The sequence below is a fragment of the Xenopus tropicalis genome, chromosome 8 (genome assembly GCF_000004195.4).
Source record: "Xenopus tropicalis strain Nigerian chromosome 8, UCB_Xtro_10.0, whole genome shotgun sequence".
Taxonomy (NCBI): Eukaryota; Metazoa; Chordata; class Amphibia; order Anura; family Pipidae; genus Xenopus; species Xenopus tropicalis.
The window spans coordinates 37,610,955-37,631,112 of NC_030684.2; the positions used below are offsets into that span (position 1 = coordinate 37,610,955).

General features: G+C 40.2%; 2 protein-coding genes across 2 annotated transcripts; one reads left to right on the forward strand and one right to left on the reverse strand.

The window, feature by feature from the left end:
- The first annotated feature begins 419 nt into the window (after positions 1-419).
- On the forward strand, positions 420-11,334 carry gla (galactosidase alpha). Its single transcript, NM_001127134.1, has 7 exons — positions 420-747; positions 2,755-2,929; positions 4,656-4,833; positions 7,698-7,789; positions 9,145-9,306; positions 9,423-9,620; positions 10,245-11,334. Exons 1-7 carry the CDS (start codon positions 584-586, stop codon positions 10,500-10,502), a joined length of 1,227 nt encoding a protein of 408 aa, NP_001120606.1. The 5' UTR covers positions 420-583; the 3' UTR covers positions 10,503-11,334.
- Positions 11,335-13,827: 2,493 nt separating this feature from the next.
- On the reverse strand, positions 13,828-18,354 carry rpl36a (ribosomal protein L36a). The gene is given in 5 exon segments (NM_001005095.1): positions 13,828-13,899; positions 14,636-14,758; positions 15,928-15,995; positions 16,502-16,607; positions 18,327-18,354. Coding segments are annotated over 5 exon segments (321 nt in total). The 5' UTR covers positions 18,330-18,354; the 3' UTR covers positions 13,828-13,878.
- Positions 18,355-20,158: the final 1,804 nt, after the last annotated feature.

The window sequence follows — 20,158 nt, forward strand, 5'->3', positions numbered from 1 at the left end:
AGTCCTGCACATAGCACAGAGGGCTTCCAGAGGTTTTACTGCAGCTATGACTTTAGTCTCCCACAAGTCCTGCACACTGGGTACTGTACTTACCCCCTGCTCTGATCCTATCCCCTCCCTGCTCTTTGTATTGGTCATGTGACCAGCACACCATTATCGCCTAACTCCTGTAAATGCATAAAGCTGCTCTCTGTGAGGATATTTACACAGATTATAGCCGCCCTGCTCTTATTCTTCCCACAAATCCCCACCCATCTTGGGTCACCGCTTCCTTGTAATGATTGCACTGTAGGCCAATGTGACAAGCCTGTCCGGCGCCGTGAGTTCCTGGTTTGTGCTGCTCAGCCGGCCCCGCCCCCGCACCTCTCACATATTCTATCACTAGGAGCTGAGCTTGTAGAGCTGTAATAGCGCTGAGCCGGCTGCGGTGCGAAGGGCAAAACTCTGCTACACTGAAGTGTCCATAATTACCGGCATTATTTCTTACTCGCTGCTGAGGGCTCATTGTCGGTGCTCTGTGATTGGCTGAATCCTGTTATACATTACTAAGGACAAACGCTATCCAACTAGGGGCTTTTGCGCCATGGATTATGCTTGGCTGTCAGTACTTCTGGGAACTGTGCTGTGGCCCCAAGGGGCCCAAAGCTTGCAGAATGGGCTAGCACTCACACCTCCTATGGGATGGCTCCACTGGGAGAGGTTTCTGTGTGAGACCAATTGTGAGAGGAACCCCAAGAACTGTATAAGGTGAGAACCATTAGATTGTTAGCTGCAACACAGAGAGAGACATACACTGTGAGGGTAAGTTAAATTCTATGCTGTTTGATTAATGGGGTTTTCCTTAACTCCATGGGTTGTGTTGCTTATCCATTGCAGGTGCATGGAGACTGGCTTCTTCATGGTACAGACAGTGCTCTATTAACTATATAGGCATCTGAAGGGTCACGCCTAGGGTGACAGCGTTAGGGAGCAGCCCTCACATACCTGTATGTAAGGTTAAAATCTCCCCCATGGCAGCTGGATTCTTCCTGTTTAAATCTGGCAGTGGAGGGGTGAGGGGGTACCTTAATCTCAGGGATCTGTTCATGCACAGTATACCTAGTGCTTTTGTGCATATGATATGATATGAAGGCCTAAATCCTAATTGCCTATATCTCTAAAGCTGGCCATACACGCACCGATAATATAGTAGGAAACCTCGTTTCGTACGATATTCGGTGCGTGTATGGTATGTCAGCGAGTCGACTCACCGATCGGACCAGTTTGAAAATTTTGATCGGGCGCCATAGAAGGCGCCTGACCAAAATCTCCCTTCAGTGCTGAATCGGCAGAAGGAGGTAGAAATCCTATTGTTTCTACCTCCTTACCTGCCGATTCAGCCCTGAATGGTGTGTGGCGGATCTGACGATGTTTCGTGCGACCGATGGTCGCACGAAACATCGTCAGATTGCCACGTGTATGGCCAGCTTTAGTGATTGACTCACTCCTGTATATATGGCCCCCTTTTTTTTTTTAGAAGAAGAATAATAACTGCACAATTTGATTTACACATTAAACCCAATAGGATTGTTTTTCCAGCAGTATTAATTTATGCAGATTAGTTAACTCGAGTACAACTACTGTTTTATTAATACAGAGAATAAGGAAATCATGTTAGATTTGAAATATTTGCTTCCATGGATGCTTCAGTAATTTGGCTCCAAAACAAAACTAGTTGTAGACAAGCGTCAAGAAAGCACACAAAAAATATAATCTAGTGCAGTATGCTTGTGTGTAATCACACCCTTGAAAGTATTTATATGTCAGTAAAAGACAAACAATAATTTAAAGTGACAACACAATTAACATTAGTGCCCCATACAAGCTAATGAGAAATCTCCTCCACCTGTCAAACAGTGAGTCAGTCTACTTACCAGACTAAAATGGAATCAAGCCTCAACAGTTGCTTCTAATATGGAAAGAGAAACGTCTACACTTCCCATCAGACATCACATCCCATGTCGGTCATATGAGAGAGAAAATCCAATGTAGTGCAATAAATGTATTAAAAAAATATTAATCAACATACAGGCTACTTACAAACATCCAGATTAACAAGTATTTCAACATGTTTCACATGGTGCTCGCCACACTTCCTCAAGAGCAAGTGTGTGAATAATAGAACCATAATGCCCCTTAAAAGCTTCACTTCAATGATGGCAGCCTGTGCCCACAGGGACTGTGTGAACTTCATGAAATTTCATGGAACATGAGTCCACAATTTAGGGGGAACATTGGCAAAGGTGTAAAGGCCCAGTACTTCAGGTCCCACAGGGTCCATTTATTTACATGACCACTGCCTGCATCAGCTTGATTATGGCATTGGCTAAATAATGCCCAGCTTTGGCTACAGAATTTGGTTATAGGTATATGCCTCTTTGCTTTACAGATAATTCACATAAAAGGCTTTCAAGGCTTTCCCAACCTTCACAAGCATAATGTACTACAATTTGTTTTTGTGCACTTCCTCGTAGCTTGTCTTCAAACAAATTTTAGAGTCTGAACAGAGGGGAAATCACACATCATATTGGATGACCATGTAAAGTGCTGATCCTTTACTGACTTTGGTTTCAGTAAATTGGAGGTTTGTTGGTGTGGGGTTCCGGGTTCCCAGATAAAGTGTCCTATACCTTTATCACTTCTGGCTTGAGTGACTTTGTTTCTCTTCAAATCGACACAAACACAATAACAGTTTACTCAACTATCTCCTTCCAGTGAACAGCTGTTCATGGACATGGCTGACAAGATGGTGTCTGAAGGCTGGCTGGATGCAGGATATCAATACTTGTGTATTGATGATTGCTGGTTGGCTCCAGAAAGAGATGAAAAAAACAGGCTTCAAGCTGACCCTGTGCGATTCCCAGGGGGTATTAAGAAGCTAGCTGACTATGTAAGTAACTTAGCTATTGGTAATCACAATCTACTACCTTTGATGAGACTCTAAAAGTTTTCTAGCCAGCATTCCTGCTCCAGGAAGAACTCTCGAGAAGTTGCTAAAAAGTCTACATGGGCTTGTGGGACCAGTTAACTTGGTTAATATTAACTACTTTATTGTCAGTAATGGCATATGGCAATGGTGTTTATCCCATGCTATTTTCTTACTTTATTCTTTTTTAGGATGAATGTGATATTCACTGGGTGGTTCCAATGTGTTAGCCTCTACCCCCCAGTAAATATAACTCCTAACCTTAGACCCCTAGCCAGAGCTCACGTCCACTGAACAGTGCAGAAGCCCCAGGGTACTATTTCTTGAGCAGCATGCCACCATACTTTCCCGATGCCCTAGATAGCTTGCATGCTCATTAGAGTAATAATCACAACTTTAGAGTGCTAGTACTCTACTTTGACTACTTTGTCCAGGACATGGGACATAATCAGCTTAGATGGTGGCTCAGTGCTCATGGAATAGTATCCCAGGCTTGTGCACTTTTGAACAGGTGAGGGCCCAGGGTTAGTATTTATATTGACTGGGGTGCCTAATGCCTAACACATTGTTACTCTGCAGTGAACATAATTTTGCTTGTCCTTTAAAGGTGACAATATACACCAGTAGTCCCCAACCAGTGGCTCGTGAGCAACATGTTGCTCACCAATCCCTTGGATGTTGCTCTCAGTGCCCTCATACCAGGTAGTTATTTTTGAATTTCTGACTTGTTGGCAAGATTTGGTTGAATAAAAACAAGATTTACTACCAAATAAAGCCTCCTTTAAACTGATAGTGTGCATAGAGGCTCCCTAATAGCCAATCTTAGCCCTTATTTGGCTCCTCCATGAACTTTATGATGCTTGTGTTGCTCTCCAAGTCTTTTTACATTTGACCGTGGCTCACGAGTAAGAAAGGTTGGGGACCCCGCTATACACAGAGATAATGTCATATAGTTAACATGAAAACAGCTATTTTTAAAACATGATTGTTTACAGGAAAGATTGGTATAACGACACCAGCTGGGAACCAGTTAGGAACATTATCCTTTGCCACTCTTGCTCTATTGTTATTGTCAGACTGACTGTACACAAATAGATATTATTGTGAGTCATACCAAACAAAAATTTCAAACCTGCCTGAATCAATGGATAAAATCCATGATAAGATCATGTTCCAATCTTTCATTGGACACATACATGAAATATAAAAAAAAATATTTTACAAAAGCTTAAGCCTAATGACTTTGTGTACCTGTTAGGCCATCTTTAGTCATTCAGAATAACTGAAGAAAGAAGTAGACATATTCAGTTCAAGTTCATGTGCACAGGGTTTAGAAGACAACTTCACCTAAATATTAACTTTTGTTGAACATTTAACTTCAACTTTTAGACAGAATGTAAATGGTAGTTAATCTTTATTTCCCTTAATAATCAGTCTCCAGCTTTTGACCCTAGCAAACCGATTGTAGTTTAAATGCCAGCTGGATATATACAGAACAAAAAAGGTAAATGATTTAAAACTAACAAAATAAAGACAAAATAAAGAACACGTTCATTTGCATTTACCCATTAAAATCTGAATTGCTAGGATATTTTATAATGTATAGAAATAATGTGTTTAGCATGTGTTTCTTTAAAACAATTAAAAACTGAATGCACATATAAAATATTTGTGATTATTTTGTTCCTAGGTTCATTCTCGTGGATTACTTCTGGGAATTTACGAAGATGTGGGAAGTAAAACATGTGAAGGGTTTCCAGGAAGCCAGGGTTATTATGACATAGATGCACAGACCTTTGCTGAATGGGGGGTGGATCTGCTAAAATTTGATGGTTGCTACTATGGGACACTGGACAAACTGGAGGATGGTGAGTAAAAATACTGTACCGAAATATTAAAGGAACAGTTCAGTGTAAAAATAAAACTAGATTAATAGGCTGTGCAAAATGAAAAATGTTTTATCTATTTATCTATCAAGACTAGAGTGAATGGATGTCTAATATAATAGCTAGAACTCAAGCTCCTCCTTTACTGACCTGTTAGTCAGCGACTTAAAGGAGACATATAGAAAAAAAGAAAAAATCTCTAATCTTGTAGTCAATTATGAATAATACATGGTGCTGGTTTCACTATGGTATAAAAATTAATACTATCTTTGAAAATGGTCCCTTTATTGGAGCTCCCTATAGATCCTCTCAGGTCCCTGAGACAAGGTTGCCAAGGTTACTGACCTTAGTAACTAAAGCCATATTTTCCCTTTAATGGGGTAGAGTATTTTATAAGAACAATCAGAAAAAATGGTATAGCGTTTGCACAACCCATAACAACTAATCAGATAATTGCTTCCAGGGCACTGATACATGGAGCTACTTGTCACAGCTGCAAAATAGAGAATACTGATAACTGTCTCTGTGTGTTTTAGCAGAGACAGTTCTCAGTATTGTGTATGGCAGGGGATTTTCTGGTGTTTTGTAGTCTCTACAAGTAGCTCTGAGTGTCATATCTCTCAAGCAGGTGACTGGTAAATAATGCCTGCTGATTAGTAGTTATGGATTGTCAGACGTTGTGTTAACTTTTAAGGCAGTGTTCCTTTTTTGGTTTCTTCTTTGCTTTGTGCCTAACAAAATTATCTTTCATGTGTAGAGAGAAGTGGGAGAGTTAAGGTGCCCATACACTATAAGATCCGCTCGCTTGGCGATGTCGCCAAGCGAGCGGATCTTCACCCGATATCCCCACCTACAAGTGGGCGATATCGGGTAGCAAGTATCTTAAAAAAAAAATAATCCGATCGTTTGGCCCTGGGGCCAAAGGATCGGATTACATTTGCGGCCATGGGGCAGTCGGTTCGGGGACCGCATCAACGAGCCGATGCGGTCCCCGATCCGACTGGATTTTCTAACCTGGCCGATCGAGATCTGGCCAATTTCAGGCCAGATATCAGTTGGCCAGGCCGCTCGGTTCTGCCCATACATGGGCCGATTAGCTGCCGAATCGGTCCAAGGGACCGATATCGGCAGCTATAATTGGCCCGTGTATGGGAACCTTAAGAATAAGTATAGGTGTTTTCACAGTAAATTTTTTGTACACTCCAAAATGTATTTTATGCATTGGCATCCAAATTGTGTACAAGCCCACAACTTAGGGAGAACTTTGGCTGGCACGCTGGTAAACATCTATGTAAAAGCCCAACACTTCAGGTCCCACAAGGGCCAGCTGTTTACGTGACAGCTGCCTGCTTTTGCTCTTTTTGGTGTATGCCTCTGTGCAATAGTTCCCTTACAGATAATTTGAATAAAATTATTTTAACTAGCTGCACTTTTCCATAGGGTAAATTATATGGACTAAAAACCAAAATCCCATGTGACCTAGAGGAAATAATAAAACTTCTTTTTAGCCTTCTAGAAGACAATCATCTGCAAGTATTTTAGTTATATTTTAGCCATTCTATTTAGCCCTTGTAGTATAACGTAATCCTGCTTTTCCACACAACTTACACAGTATTTTGGTAGTGCAGTATTAATTACACTCATTTTTGTGGAAAAATATACTTAGCAAAGAACAATGCAGATAAACAGCTACTTTGGGTCTATCCATTTAACCAGGTTTATTATCAGTTAACTATTTATTATTGAAATAACTAGACTTATGTGTCTGCTTTCTGCAGGTAAATGCTAACTCACTTTCTAAGCTTAGATATGCTTGTCTTCTTCCTGCTGGTCTGGCTTTCTTCTTCGCTGCAAATGGTAAATACAAATGCAGTTTGTAAGCTTGGGTGTGCCTGTTTCCTTGTCATTGCTCTGACTTTTCTGCTCTCTACAAATAGTATGTTTTGTTTGTTCTGTGTACTTGTTCTAAAGTTATGGATAGATCTACTCATATGGCAAGTTCATCAAACTGGGAACTCTTTCCCCAAGTTGCAGTCCAATTCAGATCACTCCAGTTGTTTGGTACTCAAACCAATGACCATATCATGTATCAGGCCTGTGCAGACCTATTAGGAGTGGACTGTATCCACCCCACCACCTAATACAATCTATGCCCTACAGGATTTGCTGTTTGATATCTGGCCAAGCCCTAATCAGTGATCTTTTTGAAAAGCTATGGTTTTGGTCCCATGAGCAACTAACTGCAAAGAATGGCAAAGATAGCAAACATCTATATCTTCAAATGACCTTTATCTCAATATCACCTTTACCTTGCTCTTCCTCTGTTCTCTATTGATTCCATGTACTCTAACCTTGCAACCATGTTTTAGTCTTGGGGTGGACACACAGAGCTACTTAGTAGCAGCTACTTGTCACGGCTACTAAACACCAGAAAATACCCTGCCATAGACAATACTGAGAATTGCCTCTGCTAAGACAATTATCAGTAAATGATCAGCATTGTCTATTTCTGTAGATGTGACAAGTAGCTGCCACTAGTAGCTCCGTGTGTCTTAACCCTTGTTCTTTGTTACCCTTGCTCCCTACTAAAAAATGTATTAACTATACAAGTCTTGTCTTATCTTCTCTAAAAAGACATATGTGTTACTACATTCCATGTACTAGGCCCGAATTCTTATATGCTACCACAATATAGCGGCTATTCTTCTTGTCTGCAAGCAAAAAAGTCTTTCTCTCTGCTACTTATATGAATATGGATGAAAGCTCATGTTTCCTTCACTTGCAAACAGTGAGCCAGCTTGTTCTTAAAGTGCTATTAGAGTTTGCCCCATTTTTTTTGTCTGCAGGATATCGCCAAATGTCTATGGCACTGAATCGCACTGGGAGAAAGATTGTGCTTTCCTGTGAATGGCCTTTATACGAACGGGGTATAAAGAAGGTGAGAGACAGATTTGATCTGATTGTAAGCTTAGGATATTTTGGCATGAGTAAAATAAGTTAACAGATCATTGCTTTTCTTCTTCTGTACTACACGGTAGAATGAGTTTAAAGGACATGTCAACCCAAAAAATATTTTTTTTTTATAAACAACTTTCCAATATGATTTTATTAAACATTTTTAGTGCTTTAAGGTTATTTGTAAATGTAATTGCTATTGAAAGCAGTGTCTATGAAGATTTTCATTCATCCAGGTCATGGTATATCTAGTATAAATAAATTTAAAGCAACTGGACTTGTTAAGTAATCATTGAAGACGTTTCACTACTCATCCGAGCAGCTTCTTCAGTTCAAATATCCCAAATAGACTGTATCTTACTATGTTTATTTGGGTTGTCTTTCAGCCAGCCAGGCATGCAGCGCTACTGTATATACTTTATTCTCTGATCCATTGAAAAAGTTGGGATAAGCCAATTTGAGGCATATCATCCATTCTGGGTGAAGCCAGAATATGTGATAAATATGTCTTCAATTGATAACTTAGTCCAGTGGTTCTCAAACCCTTTAATACAGTTCCTCATGTTGTGGTGACCCCCAACCATAAAATTATTCCTAAAACCATCGGAAATATGTGTTTTCCGATGGTTTTAGGCGACCCCTGTGAAAGGGTCATTCTACCCCCAAAGGGTTCCCGACCCACAGGTTGAGAACCGCTGACTTGGTCCATTGTTGTGCACTAGGCACAGGCCTCTTCTGCCTACCCCTAGTCCTGGCCCTGACTTAGTTCACTCTATGAAAACCACAATCAAGCTGTTCTGGAGACTTTTAGGAATACCTTGTCCCCAACATTTTAATAATGGTACATCACCTCCAGCTATGTTGAAGCCTCCGGACCATTTGACCTGTTTCATGGTAATTCACTATTTCTGAATGGGAACAAAGAGGAGAAATAGATGGAAGAATAGATGCTAGCATGTAAATAAAAGAGACTAGGAGAATAAAGAGGTTGGGTGAGGAAAGGAGAAAAATATTTTGGAGAGTGGGCCTATAGTCTTCTGGTGGGCCCCTGGGGTCCCAGTCCGACACAGTGTAAAAGGCATGACTGCATTGTTTTGTAATGGAGTAATGTACTGGCTGTGCAGCACTTTGTAAGCTGTTTATTTGATGCTAACAGTTAGAAGAACTCTAATGAGATTTCTGGCTATATTTTGGGCCATTTGTTGTCCATGTCTTGGATTTGTAGTTCCCAGCTCCATGCTCTCATATATATGGGTGAGCTGAACCAATTTTGATTTTTGTGGTTTCATATTGCCTTGTCATGTTTGCTTTGTTCACACTTTTATATCTTTAATACAGATCAATTACTCTGAAGTTGCTGAATACTGCAATTCTTGGAGGAATTTCGGTGACATCACAGACTCCTGGGGGAGTGTAAAGGCTGTGATGGACTTGAGCTCTGCTGTGCAGGAGGAAATTGTCCCTGTGGCTGGTCCTGGGTCATGGAATGATCCAGACATGGTAAGCAGTACTAATATATACAGTATATATATCACATAAGGTCTTGTATACAGTTGTATAATAATCCTTTACTTTCCCTGATTTAAAATTTCCTGTATTTTTTCACCTTATTTTAGCTGGTGATTGGCAATTTTGGTTTGAGCTGGAACCAGCAAGTCACACAGATGGCACTCTGGTCCATCATGGCTGCCCCTCTCATGATGTCCAACGACCTGAGAGATATTCCTGCTGAGTCCAAAGCTCTTCTCCAGGACAAAAATGTGATCTCCATTAACCAAGATCCTCTTGGAGCACAAGGATACAGAGTTTTCAAGGTATTGAATGGATGGACAAATGCTGTAACTTGGGACTCTGACACATGGGAGTGAATTTTTGGCGAGCCAAGTCAGAATCTGGTTTTATATCTGTATGTGTCATGTCTCTGAATCATTGTAATTTCATGATTATGTGTATCTATAATAGTAGCGGCAGCTCTGACACCTAATTCCTGTAGGTGGTGAGCATATAGAGGCTAAACATGTTAATCCTGTTGAGGGTGATAGGTGGAAAGGTTGCATCTGGTGAGTTATAAGGGCTATGGCACAGGCTGACATTAGTCGCCCATGATAAATCTGCTCTACTGTGGGACTAATCTCCTGCAGATGCTTTCCCACCAGCAATAATATAAATAACCAATGGAAAAACATATTTATTGCTTCTTTTTTTTGAAGAAGCCCAAAGTTCCTTGTGTGCTGGTGGGAAAGCATTTGCAGGAGGTTATATCATATCACAATATCAGCTCCTACATGCTCTTACCATGTAAAAATGTATATTAATAATAATGTATTTATATGAAATTGTGCTTGCCTATAGGATACATTTTCTGATATTTGAGCATCTTCCTAAACAGACACTACCTGCTAGTAATTTTTTTATAATTGTCTCTTAACTCTCCATAGGCTGATTATTTTGAAGTGTGGGAAAGGCCTCTCATCAAAGGATCTCTGGCTGTTGCTGTGACCAATCGCAATGAAATAGGTGGCCCTAGGAATTTCCTGTTGTCACTTTCTCTGCTGTGGGAAGACAGGGTTTGCCAGAACAGTTGCTTTATTACTCAACTTCTGCCTTCCTTCCAAAAGTACGGTCACCTGAATGACACTTCCCTGCTGTCACTCTGGATTAACCCTTCTGGAACCATATTGCTCAGGATAGACTGAGAGAGAGGTTTTTTTAGGCCTTAGCACTTATTGCAATTTAGAGCTAAAACAAGCCGGAAAAGTGTTTTGACACTTTAAAAAAGTTGTGCCGTGCCTGTTTTCAAATAATTATAGCAGTTTCATGCAATGGTGATAAAATATTAGTTGACAAGACAGCTGAGCCAGAAAACTTGCAAAGCAGGTAATAACTAATTTCTAAAATCAAAGCATTTTATTGCTACTAAATATTTGAAACCATGTTAAATAAGAGCTATAAAGCTAGCTGTGTCTTGGTGGGAGGGTATGAGAACAGAGTCGGACTGGGGCATGCAGGGCTGCTGCCCCTGGGGCCCTGCATGTGCCCCCGCCCAACGTTCTCCCAAGCACGCGTAAATTAAACGCATCAGGGGAGGAACACAGTTGGTCCTGGGGGGCCCACCCGTTTTTTTTCCAGTCCTACCCTGTATAAAGAATGAACAAGTTTATCTTTTTACCTATTATGAAAGTTTTGGTCCCATTTATAAAAATGTACACGTAAAATAATATGACATCCTATAATATGTGTTTAGCAGAGTGAGGAGCTACAAGGCTGGCTAGCTGAGCCTCATTAGACTTAGTGGCCTAACCAGGAGAGCTGCTTAATTTGACTCAGGGAGAGGTCTGCACAGGTCACAGGGAGCTGCAGGTTCCCTTGCTGCTAAAACACAAACTAAACAGTGGTTTGTCAACCTACTCTGGTTTTTTTTATGGTTTGCTGAAGGACTTTGGTGTTTTCTGAACTGTTGTGCTAGAAAAAAAAACTGCCTTTCCTTTTCCTGCTCCTGGCTGAAAGTATAAGCCACTTTTTCAAATACATTTTTGTCCTGGTGATTATTCTGTAGAAACCTACCAGAAGATGATTTATATTGAGGGATTTATTGGGATAGTTTAGAAGCAGAACTTCTCCTAACAGAATAGTCACCTTTATGCTGGGATTTGGTGGGTTACTTCCCTTAGAGCTGCAGCCACATTACTCCCAACCCTCTTGCTGCATAATAATTCATACTAACAAAGAACCAAGCAGATTCAGTGCTTTAAATCCAACACCAAAGCACAGCCATAATGCACCTGTGTACAAAGGCTGAGAATCACACCAGCATCTGCACCCAAATTCACTGTATTGGCCTGGGTTTTACATGCAACAATTCCAACAAATGTGACAGGGCAGGTATTATTGTGCAACAAGAAGTGGTGCATGAGTCAGTGCCATAAAACATGTTTCAGCAGCTGGCAGAGCAAGCTTTCAATTGGTCTTTATTTTTTACCTTCTGGCTCTTTCCAACTTTCAAATGGGGGTCACTGACCCGTACAGCCAAAAAAACTATTGCTCAGTAAGGCTACAATTGTATTGTTATTTTTCAGGTTTATATTATTCAGGTTTTTTTCCTAGTCGCTAAGGTAATTGTAACTCAAGCAACAGCATAACTGGTGAAATTCCAAACTCCCGAGGTTAAAATTAAATAATGAAACCACCACAAAAAAAAAAAAATAAAGACCAATAGAATATTTGTCTCCGCGTCAAATTAAACACTCAAAAGTGAACAACCCCTTTAAATAACATTTTGGCAATCTGGCCCACTTTCCCTAAAACTAAAGGGGTGGGGGGGGGGCTGCCTCTATTTCAGGATGCAGCCCAAAATGTTGCAGTGTGGATTAAGTGCACACAAGTGATGCAGTAACCAGATAAAATGCTAAAACTACAAACTGTAGAGTTTAGGAACAAAAAGTAAAATTAAAAAACTAAAAATAAAAAATGAATACCAATTGCAAACTGTCTCAGAATATTACTCTCAATGTCGTACTAAAAGGTTAACAACCCCTTTACCAAAATGTAGCTATTGACCTCAAGGATGCTAGTTTTGCACCTGGAATAACATGAGATGGGGACCATAAGTTTCTCTGAATTTGGTCATATTGTGTCCAAACACATCAATACACTTTCTTCTAAGTATATTAGAGATACAACTTATCCAGGATCCTGTTTGGGATTCGGCCTTTTCAAGCAGGATTCAGATTCAGCCAAATTCACATCTGGCCAAACAGAATCCAAATCTTTAAAATCATGTGACTTTGTCACAAACATAGAAGTTGAAAATTAACCATGCATGCTGCGTGCGGTTCTTTTTAACCCTTCTCTTCTCCCTTTTTATTAAATTATACTGAAGAAATTTACTTTGCAACATCCTACCACTCTTGCTGGACTATGGTGTAGTAATGCAAAGTGATATCCACTGATGGATCACTGCTCTAATCTTATACTATGCTACATCTGAATAAAGGGGGTTCCCACCCAATGACCTGTAATTGTTCTCAGGATGGCCAGCTGTTAGATGCATAAAGAACTTTACATTGGTTACTATTATAGAAGCGATAACCGTCTTCCGCAACTTTAGGTACTAATTAGGCTTACATTCAGTCAGAGGAAAGCCAGTTTTCTCTGCACTACTTTCTAAAAAGAACAATGCCAAAAAATATTTAAGGGTTGTTCACCTTTAAATTAACTTTTATCATATAGACATTGATATTGAGACAATTTGCAGTTGGTTTTAATTTATGGTTTTTCACCCATTCAGCTTTTTGCTTAGCAGCTCTCCAGTTAAGAATTTCAGCTGCTATCTGGTTGCTAGTGTTTACCTTTGAAACCAACCAGTGGTTTATACGAGACTGGAATATGAATAGGAGAGGGATAAGTAATAATAAAACGAAGCTAAAAAGATGTAGCGTTGAAAGGAAATTTGCAAAGAAATTGCAAATTCTCAGATTATCTCTACATCAGCGGTCTCCAACCTTTCTTACTCATGAGCCACAGTCAAATGTAAAAAGACATGGAAAGCAACACAAGCATCATAAAAGTTCATGGAGGTGCCAAATAAGGGCTAAGATTGGCTATTAGGCAGCCTCTATGCACACTATCAGCTTACAGGGGGCTTTATTTGGTAGGAAATCTTGTTTTTATTCAACCAAAACTTGCCCCCAAGTCAGGAATTCAAAAATAACTACCTGGTTTGGGGGCACTGAGAGCAACATCCAAGGGGTTGGTGAGCAACATGTTGCCCCTGAGCCTCTGGCTGGGGATCACTGCTCCATATCATAAGTTAACTAAGGTGAGCAAACCCTTTAATGACCAAGAAGTGCTTAGCAATATGTAAATGTTACTACGTACACTTTCTTCAAACAGGATTTTTCTTTTATTAGAACCCAGTTTTGGCCCCCAAACCTACGCTACATAAAGCTATAACTGGCTCTATAAAAATGTTAGAATTTCAGTAGCATGAAACAAGCTTAAGAAAAACAGAACTCAACAATAGCTGTGGTGACAAGACTTTTATTGCAATTTGTACAAAACTGCAGAAGCAAATTAGAACTGGATGACTTGACCCTAAAACAGGGGAGAAAAAAAAAGTGCATTAGAATTAAGTTGTCGCATTGAAAAAACTAACACTGACTACATCCAGGCAGCTAAAGTGCAAACTACATTTAATACTGGCTTTTTTGCATATACCAAACACGGTCATTTAGACTGAATGTTTTTGTTGGTCAGGGAACCAAAACATTAACCATTTTACCCAAGTCAGTTTAACAGTTACCCTGTAAAAGTACCAAAGTCCGGGAACCTCTGCCTTACATTAATGACACCTCAATCTAACAGATATTGGGCTGGTGACCAAGAATGTGGCAGTCTATATTAAGGGATATATTCAGAGACTTTTCTAAAGTCAGATGTCATACACACAGTGGTTACTGGTATGATAAGAGGGACATATAGGGGGAAGCAGTACTCATGATACTATAAAGGAAGGGGGGCACACATTTACCAACCTCATTAAAAGGTCAGTAAGACCAAACCGTGAAAGCACGGTTGAATATGTTCATAATGAAATAAAATATGTTATATAAAAGAATCTTTCCATTCTAAGGGGGTAGGCTTTCCTGACATTTGTGCAACTGTATTTCCAATTTTTCCCTAAGACTATCAGTCACCCGTGATACCATATGTACTGAACCCTACAGGATCCTGCATTACAATTCCCATAATTTGAAGGTGTGCTGTAGTTGCTGGCATATCAAATAATACTCCCTTAGCTGTGTGGTTCCACAGTCTACTTCTAACTCACCTTTCTCTTCTTGTCCCCTCCCAATTCAAAGTGCTTGCATCTCTTGATTGCCAACATTCTCTTTGATCGGCAGTTTGAGTCAACACACTCCAGTCTCAAGACAATCTTCTTTGTGGTCTTAGCCTATTAAAACAACATTACTTTCATGAAAAAATCTATTTGGTGCAAAAACACAAATGGAAGGGCACTGCAAGCTATTTGCCTCATAATGAATCAGGCTATATCATTTTGTAAGACTAAAGTGAAATGTCCAAACCTAAGTTACTCTATTCATTTTTTGTCAAGTTCAATGAGTTGTAGAATTCAACAACCAATATCCCTCCGGAGTTTTTTAGCCCATAACTGCACCATATGTATCATTCTTGGTTGACTATTTTAAGCAACTGCCTTTGTAATCCAGTACTACCTTTTCTTCTAGACTGGTAGATGATGGCTATCAGGAAGTGCTTCTGTTTGAACTTTCATAAATGGGCTGAAACAGTGTGATCAGTGCAATTTCTGTATGTGTCCAAAGTGCAAGATTGTAGTTCGTCTCTAATGCTTAGTCTACATACTGAATATGAAGTCAAGTTGGTTTATCCAACTGATCAAGATCTAAAGCTGGCAGTACACAACCAGATTTAAAGTTTCCAATTTGGCAGTCTCAGCAACTTATCTGCCTGTGTATGGCGCCTCACTAGCAGAAAGTTAGCTGGATATCTAACTTGGTAACTAACTATGGTAACTAAAGCTTTTTACAAAAACACAGACTACAGGGTAAATGAGGGGACGTAATAAACATGGCAGCTAATAAGACAGGAAAAAACAAATGTTATTTACATGTCTTTGCTTTAATAACTGCGGCAAGACTGACCGCGTGCAATTCTATACTGTCACCTGTAACATTAGCAGATTAGTCAGGATCACAAAAACCTTAGTTGGGACTAACAATACATCTTGCAAGTTAGCATTCTACTACACCCCGGTTAGTCACATAAGCTTCAGAGTGCACATCACTTGGCAATGCAAACAATCACTGTGAGCCCTAATAGCCTTTATCATAATGATGTTCTTTGTAACATCATATCATTTACATTACGTAATAAACTAGAAGTTTGCCAAGTTGTATGTACATGGAATTTGTGTAACTAGAAACCTTGCACTGGATGTACCTGGTCATAGACTTGCTACTTTCTACTGATATCAGATACAGAGAGCTAAATGTCTGCCTTAGGGCATAAATATAAATAGTTTGAAGGAAAAAATGTTTTTAAACTGTTTTTATTCAAGGTTGTGTATGTTGTGCTACCCACCTTCTTTCTGAAGATTGGCTTGGTTTGGCCACCATAGCCGCTTTGTTTGCGGTCATAACGCCTTTTTCCTATAGAAAAGCAAAACATTACATAGGTGTAAGACTCCTGAGGTCATAACCAACAATGAGCAACATCATTCTTAAACTAAAAAGCTGTTACAAATTCTAAACAGGGACAAATATTATATCCATCCACCACTGCTGAATAAAACAATTTCCTGAAACGGATAAAGGAAACCTGAGGCTAAAAATTCTGTTTTTGCATATTGCAATATTTATGTTTTAAGTAATTTTCTAATAACCATTAGAAAGTTTAAATGATTTACTGGCTCTGACACCTGAAACAATGCAGCAGAAGCCTTCTGATTAACAGTAAGGAAAACGGACTTCTGATATATTGTTTCTAAACCAGAGAACAGAAAGGGATAAACACTGGCTTCACTGGCAATTCCATTTCTCATAACTTTAAAAAACTTTTCATACTAAACAGTATTTGGGTGAATAAACCCTTTAAGTTCTGAATATCTTGGTAAGTAGTCTCTTCAAACCAGACAATACTAAGATTTGGTTCTTACCCTGGGCGTACAGAGAATCCTTGCCCTTCTTGTACTGGGTCACTTTGTGTGGCTGATGCCTGCCACATTTTTTGCAGTAGGTCCGACGGGTCTTCGGGACGTTCACCTGAGGGGTTTAAAAAAAGGATTTCTATTAGATATATAATTAAATAAACAGCTACAAATAAACTAATCCTTCTCTTTATCCACTATGAGCTATGGTGCAATATATATTGTAATGAGGTTCCAAGCACAATATCAGTGAACTCTCCAAAGTCCCTCTGTGGCAGATACCACACTTGCAAGATACAAAGTGACCCAGAGTGCAGCACTTTGTGTGGAACTGGGCAGCAAATATAAAAATCTGTTCTATATGGGGTGGTTAAATATTTGAAAGATGTCCCCTACAGACAAGGATGCTAAAACTATGATAATTTAGCCCCTAAAAAAAGGTTATAGCCCCTTAGCACCACTGTCAGGTCCCCTGTAGCACACACACTGCTGTTTAAGCAAGTGACAGTCACCGAAAAGCTGAGGAGTTACTGCAGTGATATGGCATTTTTATTTGGACGCCACAGATTCAGGTTAAATGGGGATTATACCAGCGCCATAACTGCTACCGAGTTGCAGAAATTTCCATATATTATAACTGCTTTTTTATGCTCTCTTATGTATATATGAAAATGCTGCTAGGATATAGGATATTTTAATTAAAAGCCTTCTCCAAATGCATGGGTAACCACTTATTCTACAGTGCAAAAATAAAGCTTAAAATTCAGGCACATCTCATGCTTACAGGTGAAAATCCAATTAATTAGAGCTGGATATTATATTTTATGGACAGAATATAAGCATGGTGTGTTTTTATTAAGGCTTCAAGGGGGTGTAAAGGCAAAAGAACAACCCTGCTCTGCTTCCCTGCACTTTGGATACAGTGCAGCACTGATTTTCTTACTAGTCTGGCCACCAGGAAAGGATTCCTGTATGCAGCTTCAGAAGGGAGAGGAACAGTGAAGGCAGCTTGCACAGCATTGGATATTTCATTCATCATTACATGCAATATTGTTTTTAGCCTTTACATACCCTTTAAAGGGGTCCATCCAGCCCCAAAACACTTTCTGTATCAGGACAAACCACTTCCCAACAAAGGTAATAAATTCATTTGGAATTGCTACTGCACACAGTATCTGTCAGGACTTCTATATCCTCTGCACCACTAGTTCTGACTCCTGAAACAATGTAGCAGAAGCCAGTTGATTAGCACACCTAAAAGAGAACGGAATTCTGCTACACTGTTCACTCAGTCAGAAACATAACAGAAAGGGACACATACTGTCCCCACTGAAAATAAATGCCAAATAGTGTATATTGGAATTTTGTTAGAATTTCACGCACGGATAGGTAAAATCCGCTTTAAACAGCTATACGATGGGTATATCAAATTAACAGGAGCAAATCCATTAATACTAATGGGGGGGTGTCAGCCCAAACTTTATCAAAGCCCACCATACACTATCTAGGGTTAATATTCACGGCGACGGAATAACAACTCTATATTAAAAACGAACGATATAAAGCTATCTGGCATTGTGATGCCCCTGCCCATGTACTGACAAGAGCTCCCCATAGGAACCAAATGACTGTGTTACACAGAACTCCCCAAGGTACCAGGCAATTCGGCTCTATTTCCCCAGTACTAAGGTTTTGCAAAGCAATGAAGCTCCAACAGCATCACTAATAACCCGATACATCGAGCACAAGTAAAGAACAAGAGTAACCGAACACGGTAAGCAAGGATTGCAATGGATTATACAACGTAAAGTATATGCGAGAAACCCATTCTCACCATCTTGTCCTACCGCGTAGAGAAGAGAGAACGGAAGCAGGAAGTGATGTCATAAAGCGGCCCAGCGCTACCATAGAGAGGGGGAAAATCGGATTCCTAGACAAGACGTGCAGGTTAAAAGTAGCAGAGGGCGCTAAGCGACTGTAATGTAAGCACACGTTGCTGAAGTCTGATTAATAAGCTCTCATTACAATTGCATTTGTTATGGAAACGTGTTATATGACGTCTTCTTTGTCAGCCTTTGTGACTGGAAATAAGGACGGCTAACTTTTATTCATGCCACCAAGAATGAAAAACAGCCGCAAAAGTATCTGTAGAAACATTATCATTCAATGTAAGCGCTCAGCTGCCCTTTGGCGGTGTGAGAGGTATTTGTGGTGGTTCTGGTACTGTCTGTCAGAGTGTTTGCCCTCATTTTGCTGGGTGTGTGCCTTTTATTTTTAAACAAAAAGTGCCTTCTTGCATTTTTAGCTGCGTTCTCTATTAAAAGGGATGGGAACAACAACAACTGAACTGACACTGCACAGCTGAGTGCAACTTCAATATTGCTTTTTTAAAAAACTTTCATCAAATGTAGGTTTCAAATCTAGTAGGAGCCAAATCATTTGTGGAGGATTTTAAATTTGGCAGAAATACGTCAATGTGTAAGTCATTTTTACCAGCCAGGGGGCGTCTTGGTAAAAAAAACAAACACATTTATATAGATCAGGGGTAGGGAATCTATGGCTCGGGAGCCAGATGTGGCTCTTTTGACGGCTGCATCTGGCTCACTGTCAAATCTTTAATAAAAAAAAAATAACAGGGGGCGTGGCCTGCGCACGGCGGATAGAAAACGTGTTCTATCTGCCGAGCGCAGGCCACGCCCTCCTCTGCATCGCATCTGGTATCCTTGGCACCCACCCTACCTTGCCCCTGCGCTCGGTGGATAGAAGATGTGTTCTAAGCCTTAGAATTCGTCTTCTATTCACAGAGCGCAGGCCACGCCCTCTTCCGCATCCGGCACCCTTGGCACCCACCCTACCTTGCCCCGCAGCCAAACATATTGTATGGCTCTCACAAAATCACATTTTAAAATATGTGGTGTTTATGGCTCTCTCAGCCAAAAAGCTTCCCGACCCCTGATATAGATATATATCTATAATACAATAAATAAATACAAAGTACTGTTACATTCAGAGACAAAAAGAATGTGGTCTCGTTCCCATATAGTTTACAATTTTAATGGGAGAGCTAAATAAGCAAAAGAAATTCTGGGAATGAATTCCAAACTCCTAAAAAAAATCCCATGTACATGGGTTTATCCTATAGGCTTAAGCTGGCCATACACACACCGATAATATTGTACGAAACCTCGTTTCGTACGATATTCGGTGCGTGTATGGCAAGTCGGCGAGTCGACTGATATCGCAGGAACCTGTTGATATCGGTCGACTCGCCGATCGGACCAGTTAAAAGATTTTGATTGGGCGCCATAGAATCTGACCAAAATCTGCTTTAGCGCTGAATCAGCAGAAGGAGGTAGAAATCCTATTGTTTCTACCTCCTTATCTGCCTGTTTCAGCTCTGAAGGTTAGTGGCGGATCTGACGATCGGTCGCACGAAAGATCGTCAGATCGCCACGTGTGGCCACCTTAAAGCTCACCCACTGGGTTTTAAAGCAGAAGCCAGGATAATAGCTGATCAGATTCCCAACTACAGACCGGTTTCACCTTTCTTGAGGCTCATCAGTGTAGTGCAGGGTATTCTGATCAGCTTAGGTAGAGTCACCGTGTGGTTTCACAAACAAATCATAAATGGTGCTACAAACCCACCTGTACTCTTATGTCAGATGT